We start from the raw sequence: 8,724 nt of genomic DNA, 5'->3' as shown, positions 1-8,724 counted from the left end.
GTTTGGATCTGCCTCTTTCCGGTGGTGTCTGTAGGAACAACTGGCAAAGTCAGCAGCAATGACTCATTTAGCAGGAACAACAGCTTTGCTGGGACATAATAGGTTTGCTTCATTTATTGCCTTAAAGTAGGGCAATGTTCTCCCTCTTTTTTTTTTCCATTCCCTCAGTTATTAAACTGAAAAACTAATTTAAAGCCATCTAATCTTCAACAGAGGGTAGGACGAAAATGATCCAGCATTGGATTTCATGTGACAAGGCAAGCAAATGGCTTTCTGAAATGTTGATTATACCTTAGGCTGCCTTTTAAAATACGTGTCCTCACAGAGCAGTTTATCCTTAGCTATGCTTGTTACTGGGAAGGTAACTTGATGACTACGTAGAAACAGTGCTGCTGATGTTACCTTTTGGCCTTATAGTCATTTTTGTTGTCAGTTTGTCCCTTTTTTCTCATGATGCAGGACATCTTCTCCAGCAGCAAACGGTTGTCTCTTTCGATGGCAGAAAGTCGGTCTTCCTCCAACTTGCATACAGAAGGAATAAAAAAATGCATTTGTTTTCACAAGGCCAGAGCAAGCAGCAGTGATGAATCACGAATATCTAACGGTGTTCACAATTGCTGTCCCCTCTACAGAGAGTGTGACAGACACTGAGCAGGTAGAACTCTGTGCTAGTGTTGAGAGAACCCTTTGTTTCACCATTTTAATGGCGATGCAGCGAGAGAAAGCCCTTTGCAACGCTGTCAGTTTGACCCTGAAACACGTTCCTGGAACCACAGCAACAGCCTGCATAATTAGCAAATGCATTTCATCAGTGTAAGCAGAATTTCTATAAATATTTGTCAGTGTATTTTTCAGGATCATCATTATCTTTTGTGTCTCTAGCAGCCTTCATAGACTTTCATCAAAATCTAGGGTTGTGATGGACACTGTACAAACACATGATGGGACTTATCCAGGCTCCTCTGAAGTCAGTGGGAGTCTTTCTGTTACCTTCAGTGGGCTTTGGATCAAATGGTAATTTTTCCGTTGACTTCAGTGAGATTTGGATTACGTCCAGTTGCAGGCCATTTTTGTCCTGGAGGGGTTGCAGGCTAGTGTAAGAAGAGAAGCAACAACTGGGTGTAACGAACAAATGGAGAGAGATGTATGAGGCAGTATGAGCTAGTTATGTTCATTGTTAGCATGATTTTAAGCCTCTTTAAATTTGATTTTAAAATTGAAGATATTAATAATCTCAATCTCTGAAGTTAACTGTGTCAACAGTGGGATGAAAATTGAAGGAGTCCAGTGGAGGAGGGAGGATCTCTTTGGATATCTGGGACATTTTCTAATTTGTAAAAAATGTTGCTGTATTGTTTTTCAAAGAAAACAAATCCATGCTAAAAGTGTGTTTGTGGGAATTGGGAAGAAACTGGGGAGAGGTGAAGAGAAAATCTTATTTTCAAGGTTTTCTGAGTCCCAAGAATGCCTTCTCCAGCAAGGCTGAGTTGGAGGTAACCAGAGAGAGGCTGGGTGGAGGAAAGCAGGGAAAGAACACTTTTCGTAGCTGGGCTTCAACATGACCTTCTCAAAGCCCTCTCAGAATAGAATCACTGAAGAAATAGTCTTGTTTTGAGCGTATTAATTCACTTTTCTACTTTCACCTCTTTTTTTTCCACGTTTTATTCTAGGCACTCCAAAGATATTGCAAGTCCTGTATAAAAGAAATAGGAAATCCTGCTCATCCTGCTTGGATAGTTTTGGGTGGCTCATGTTAGAGCAGCAGGTTTCTGTATGGAATCTTGTGCATCTGTCTTGTTTGCCAGGGTTTGTAACCAAAGCAGGTCAGATGCTGGTCACACTGTGGTTTAAAGGTACCTGAAACTGGTGCATTAGGTAAGCCCACTGGGTTCTGAATAACCCTGAGGAGAATGATTGTAAAGAAGAAAGGATAACTAGAAGATTGCAATGTTAGAGGGTTGGGTGTGTTTTTTCTTTCTTTCTGTAGCAGTTTGGAAAGGAGGAGGATGAGAAAGAGACTGGGACCACAGTCTGACTTCCAAGTATCAGGACCTGTAGTTCAAATGAACGTGCCAAAGAGTAGTGCATTCCTGCTCGTGGGGTTTTTGTTAACCTGGGTGGGGTGTTATGCAATGTTTCATTCTCAAAGGAACTTTAGGAGTGTTATTTTTACAGTAATAGGAAAAAATTAACGACAGCAATTGAATCCACATCCTAATATAGCATATGATTTTATGCATGGAGGAGAAATGAATTGTTTTGCTAGTGAAAGGATTTTAGGGTGCCTGGGGATTATTACATTGCACAGTGACATGATAAACAATTTTAAGGAAATTAATTCTGAAGTCCTTACATGGGCTACGCTCCCATTGCCTGAGGGACATTGTGTTGGAAATTAAGTCTTTGACAGGGTTTAGCTGCACGTATTTTCTGCTGTGCTCACATTTGGGTTTTTTTTAATTGTTGTTGTTTCCTTTTAGTGAGCAGAGTTAATTAGGTAACAATTTATTTTCCACTCTCATCTTTTAATAAAAATTTGCCTCTTGGGAGCAGTAAGATTTTGAAGGATAACTGCCAGTCAAGGCTACCCATTGTTATTTCTTGTGCTTTGAATATGTTAACATCCTATTATTCAGTTCATTGCTCTGTGTGTATCTTGGTGATTGTGCTATTCTTGTTATTTGCGATGGTTTTTTCGTGGTTGTACAGAAGTACCTTTTAGGAGGCTGTTTGAACACTTTAGCTCTTGTTAATCTGAAGCGCTCTGATTTCATCAATAATCATAAAGATGTAATAAGTTTTTTAATGTGGCTGGGAGTGTGCTATTCATGAATCCTGATAGTCCTGTTGCAACAATCACTGTACAGAGGGGAAAAAAAAAAGCCCTGAAAGTGACCATCTGGTAGTCTCTTTTGAGAGGAGACGTGAAGGTAAGTGTGTTAGCGCTCAGTGAAAGGACCAATACTATACCTTCAGCTTCCCTAACTTCGGGTGAAGGTGGCCATATGTTGCAGGGGCACTTGTGTCCACTAATGGTTTTGCTGCCTGGATCTGTAACAGAAATGAAATGTTTATCCATTTTTGTTGGAAATACCCTTGCATATCATTATGGGAAATCTTTTAATTCTCGTGTTCTGTTTTGTTAGCCAGCAATAACACGATTAAACATATGATTCATTATATCAGCAAAGCCAGACTTGCCCAGCAGAAGAATAGTGGGAAATGAAAATGTTAAAGGCAGTCGTTCTGAAGTCTGCTGGAGATGCAAAGTGCTCTTTATGTTGGAGAAATGTAAAAATACATACAGTCCAGTTATGGTGGTGTTGATGTTACGATACAGGAAAGACTGTCTAAGAGAGGGCGAGCAGGTTTTATTAGGCATCCAGCAGAAATAAAAAGGCTAATGTGAGAAAGCCCTAGGTACTCCTAAGCTGTGCCAGGTCTTCCAAAAGGATGCACATTTAGGATGCTGCCAGAAAGAGGTAAGCAGTACTGGAAAAGGACTTGTGTTGAAAGTATTCCCAGGCCTCTTCTTAGTGCTTCAGAACAATCATCAAAAGCAAATCGTGGCTCTAATTATTCTGTTGGAGTTGATAGTTTCGTGGCACGATAATATTTATCTCCATGTTGACCTAAATAGCCATGCAATATATGAGGAAGAAGAATAATCTCTGGACTGAAGAAACCCCATGGAAGAAAAACTGGTAACAGGGAGCGGAGCAAGACAGGATTTAGAGGGAAGACCACTCTCTCTTACACTGGGGTCCTGCAGGGAGTGAGACCAGATCGGTTAAAACAACAACACCATGATTTTTGTCATGAAATACATGTGATAAAACGTTCTCCCTCTGTCATACCTCATACTTGAACTGTTCCATCCCAGGCTAGCTCAGGCTATTTGGAACCATTTATCAGTGATATAGAAAGAAGAGACAAATACTTGCTATTTTAAAAAAAAGAGGTTGCCAAGTAAGAGCAGCAGGCACAGCACCAACACAACCCGCACGCAGCAGGGCATGACCAAAGAACTGCCTGAGTCAGCAGAAGTCTTCCACATCTCTTTTTGTAGCAGCTTTGTGATGAGCCGAGGACCAGGCTTGAATCCCTGATGGCAGATGTGTCATACATACTACCTGGACAGGTTCCTTGCTTTTATAACAGGGCAAATCATTCATAGGATTGACTGGCACAATGTTTAGTTTTTTCTAGCTTTGTCTGAAATTCACTTGGACTGCTCAGCTGCTTCTGAAAACGTTCAGCTGCATTTTGGTGGCAGTCTTCTCTGAAGAGGTGGGATCCTGGAAGGGGATAATTGCTCTCAACTCCAGCTGATTTCAGGGAAAGAGGAGAGCACTCAGTGCAGTGGGATCTGTAAAGGACTAAGTAACTGTTGTTTATGGGATAGCAGAACTAAACTTGTAAATCTCAGGGGTTTGGTGGGTTTGGCTTCCGGTGCTGCTGTTTCCTCTGCTTCTTCACGTGCTCTAAATTATCACACTATTAAGTTATTTTAAAATAGCTTTAAGAAGACATGCAATTTGTAAAAGAGGTTTGTTATTGTATCAGCGGAAATCACCGCTGTGAAGAATAAAAGGTGATATTTATGCAAACTTTGATTTTAATTTATAGATATGCAAACTGTTTCAAACTTTAACAACAAAAGGTGGGTTTAGAAATGACATTTCTTCTGTGAAATTTGTATCAATATGATTTCATATTCTGGAAAGTGTTATGATTAATTTCCCTTCTGTCCTTATATCCACAATGGTAAAAGGTAAAACCTAGTATTTTTTAAGCCCACCCTAATCTCTATTGTGACTCTTTCCAGAGCCATGGTGCTTTTGGAGCCATTTTATATTTAATTCTATGCAGAATGTTGCGGAGAGGAGATGTAAATCTGTTTTTTTCCACTGTTCCTTTCTTCCATTAAGAAAATAACAAAATTATTCAGATTGGAGGTATTTGCTCTTGTGCACATAGAAACATGCTGACATCTTTTTCTACCTTTGCATCACGGAGAAAATTCTAACTTATTCCTAATCATTGCCAGCTTTTTAGTGGTCTTCTCCAAGAAGTGCACCTTTTTTTTTTTTTAATATGTTAACTTTTTTCCTTCCTCGCTCACTATTTTTCCCATTTCTCTCTTGCTCTGATCTGTTTTTTGAGCTCCTTCGATGCAAAGCCTGCACATCACCAGGCAGAGGCCCTTAGAGCCTTTTCTCAGAGCGATTCCTGTCTCTCTTGGCAGAGCAAAAGCCTGTGCCACATGTGGGCTGCATCACTCAGGACAACCTGCCGAATTGCCCCACTGCCTTCAGTTACCCCAGCGCAGGTGCCGCTGCTCTGGCAGCTGGTGCAACCATATTCAACTATATTCACTGTAGCAAACCTGAATTCGTGCCAGCAGAAGGCATGGTGAAATTTCTGGGCAATGACCATGGGAATTCAGGAGTGTGCCAGCATGATAACACTGGGGCACATGAAAAGACCGCTCTTTGGCCATTGGAGACCTTGTTAGTCACTACTTGAGCCGTGTGTGAACCCTGTAATAACAAACAAAATTCTGTACCTTCTAAGCCATCCAACATGACAGTTACTCTTTCTCTCAATATGCGCTCAGGAATTAACACTCGTGTTTAATCCAAGAGCAGTTGAGTCGTGGGAAATGATTTGTCCTCTATAAATACGTTTCTTCACTATATATCATGATGATATCTAACCTCTATTCTTGGCCTCTGAATGCCTTGGGACATATATATGAAGCACTCTGTACACTGAACAAAGGAGAGTTCTCTATGCACAGCGGATGCCGAGAGTATTCCAGCTACACTAATATCAGTTCCCTGCTTTAAAAGAGCCACTGTTTAAATAGCCAATGCTTATACACAATAGTAAGCCTCTCGAGATTAATTCACACAGAAGAAAATTTATTTATTTCAATATTGTCAGTTTGGTTAGAAAAATATGTCAAATTCAATTCTCTACCTCATCTTTAACTTTTTTCCACCTGCAAGTCAAATTATCAGAACAATGGAAGGAAGGAAGGAAGGAAGGAATGAAGGAAGATATTTTTATACAGTTAATGAAACAGACCCAGTCTGGAAATAATGAAGAACTATTTCTTCGTATTAAGGCTAATTATATTGTGATACAATCTTCCTAAGGTAGCAATATAGTTGAATCATCGCTGATGGTATTCACTGCTTAGGGATTTTCAAGAGAGAGTGGTCCTACATTATTACTGATTTGGAGCAGATGACTGACCAAATCTTCTTAGCTTCTAAATTTGCTCAACATCATTATGAGAACTCTAAATGTACACAAAAGCTGTATCTATATTTGCTGGATATTCTTAAAACGTGTCTCTTGTACCTTACTGCTGATCAGTGGCTTTCATAACAGTATTAAGAATGAGTAGAGAGATGCTGAAGCCTTTTTGGGTAGGCTTATTCTTTCATGAAGGCCTCTGCTCTTTATCAAACAGTTGTACCTACCCTTTTCTTGTGTTCTTCATACTTTGCTTTGTCCCATTTTAGATGAAGATATTTGTTGCCACATGGTAAAACTGGCTGGTAGGCTCGATGCATCTTGTACAAAATAGATCATCTCTGAATCTGGGCTTTTTCAAAAAAAAAAGAAAGGTATGAGTAATACCAGTCTGAGCCTTTCCTAAACCAAAGCCCTGGAGACTTGTGGTATGTTTGTAGCCGGTCACGTGGGGGTTGTCATGGCATCACCGCTCAGAAAAAGAATGAATAGCTGGTGGTAGCATTTCAAACAATACCTTCAACGAATAGCAAACGAACTGAATGTTATAGCAATGCATTCCAACGAGTATTTTATTCATATATAAAATAGATTACCAATTATACTTCACTAGCCAGACCTACCTCCTGCTGATGAAGGAAAGACAGTGGTGTAAGCTACTAATAATGCTTTGCACACTACGGTAAATATGCAAAGGACTGTATAATGGGCTATATTTGCTGAGCCTTGAATTGAACGGCATGCCTCAGTAATGCTCCGAGCAAACCCACAGTGGGAGGTGTCATCTTTCACACTGCAATAACTTGTTTAAAACATTTTTTTTCATTGATAAGTATGCACTTTCCAAAAGCCACAGTAAATATGTTTATAGCAAAACAGTTCTGGTTTTTAATCGCATTTTCACTTTATCTGCATGCCATCTGATTGCTCATGAGTTACGGAAAGCTCAAACAGACATGCAAAAGCCAGTTATTTACCAAGTTGACCACTGGTTCTCATGCAGGGCCACCGTGGCTTTCACTCTTCACAGGCAACATTTGGCAGGGAGATGAATGGCAAAGGTTTTTTCTCAGGCCCACCCAAAAATGGAAAAGCTGCTTGTGCTCATTCGAGTTCAACTTGGCCTCCTCCAAAGCTGGGCCTGAGCTGACACAGTTCACTTGATGGTTCTGTCCTTGTGGTGCAGAGCACCCTGAAGCTGGGTCCAGCAGACCGCCAAAGGATTTTGCTTTCCCAGTAAGGCCTGTAGCTCCTAAGAAGTAGTTTCTAGGAGTAATTCCTAAGGAATTGCATCTTGCAGCTTTTAAACAGGCAGGATAACGCACATTCTATAAAAGCACTGGGAAGTAAGGAGGAAACCTATGGCTGTCAGTGCCAAAATTCACTAACCGGAATGGGTTTGTACAGGGACAAACCAGGGGATATTCCATTTTAGCACGAGGCTGTTTGTGCAGGTTCTTACGTGGAGTCTCATGTGGGTGCAGGGGAATAGTAACACATATATCACACAACTAGCCAGAATCAGGGCCAGTCCTCTCTTGAATCTGTATCTTGATTAACTTTTGCATTTGAGTAGTGAAGTAAGGTTGGATATAGGGGTTTGTGATTTTCATTACAGTTGGTGTGAAATGGTGCTTAAAGAACAGAAGCAGACATAAAATTAAAACCTTGATGCATGCTAATTTTGAGCTGTAAGGCAAATACTCTTATTTTCAGACAAATGATGGAAGGAATTGAAGAGTCATTTTTTCAGCTGCTTGGGTTCTTGTTATTTTCCTGTTAATGTAACAGGAGATGTGGAGAATGTCAGTAAAAATAATAAAGAGTACAGAGTTGAAGCGCATTTCTTTAAATGTATATAAAATCTAACTGTGCACACTAATACAATTGTATTTTGTTCTTGAACAAATAGAAATGCTGAGGCTCTCATTTGCTTGGCAGGGTCTTGACCTCAGCCCTTTAAATGCTACATGTGTAACGATCTGTTATGGACGGATCCAAAGGGCACCATTATCATTCTCTTTTCATTGATTTTGATGAAGCTCTTAAAATATACGGAAAACTTAGCCTCTTACATTGATTGAAACGAGGCCCAATAAGAAATTGACATCATTTGGAATTGTTTCCCAGCTGCTTCTGAATTAAAATTTGAGACAGAAGGGAAGTGGCTTTCAACTTCCTCTGTGGTTGCCTGTTCTCACTCTGCCCTCAGAAACCATGGACCATATGTGCGTTCATTCTAAAATGGGGTTTGGGTGGCTTTTTGTTGTTGCTGATTTTGTTTCGTTTTATGGTAAGGAAAGCAAAACTCAACAGTTTCAAAATTGGCTGTCTTTGTGTCGAGCTACATAAGGTCCAGCAGGTCCTTTCTGTCAGAAGATGGTGCTGGAAGACAGGAACAGCAGGTCCTACCTCTTTTTCTAATTTCGTGGTCTAAATTTACCACTACCACAGGGG

At 40.3% G+C, this 8,724-nt stretch overlaps 1 protein-coding gene across 1 annotated transcript; it reads right to left on the bottom strand.

Moving 5' to 3' along the window:
• Positions 1-398: 398 nt before the first annotated feature.
• Positions 399-6,587, bottom strand: CFAP97D2 (CFAP97 domain containing 2). The gene is made up of 3 exons (XM_009931702.2): positions 6,495-6,587; positions 2,971-3,051; positions 399-521 (listed from the first exon to the last, which is right to left on the bottom strand). The coding sequence occupies exons 1-3, from the start codon at positions 6,585-6,587 to the stop codon at positions 399-401; spliced, it is 297 nt and encodes a 98-aa protein (XP_009930004.2).
• Positions 6,588-8,724: the final 2,137 nt, after the last annotated feature.

Source organism: Opisthocomus hoazin, chromosome 1, assembly GCF_030867145.1.
Source record: "Opisthocomus hoazin isolate bOpiHoa1 chromosome 1, bOpiHoa1.hap1, whole genome shotgun sequence".
In the NCBI taxonomy this organism is placed as follows: Eukaryota; Metazoa; Chordata; class Aves; order Opisthocomiformes; family Opisthocomidae; genus Opisthocomus; species Opisthocomus hoazin.
This window is presented reverse-complemented; position numbering and strand designations above follow the sequence as displayed.

Coding starts and splice junctions, on each gene's coding strand:
- CFAP97D2 (XM_009931702.2), bottom strand. CDS start 6,587: ATGCATCGAGCCTACCAGCCAGTTTTACCATGTGGCAACAAATATCTT. Junction 3,052..6,494: donor ATGAAGAACACAAGAAAAGG/GTAGGTACAACT, acceptor TTTCTGTTACAG/ATCCAGGCAGCAAAACCATT. Junction 522..2,970: donor CGAAGTTAGGGAAGCTGAAG/GTATAGTATTGG, acceptor TCTGTATGCAAG/TTGGAGGAAGACCGACTTTC.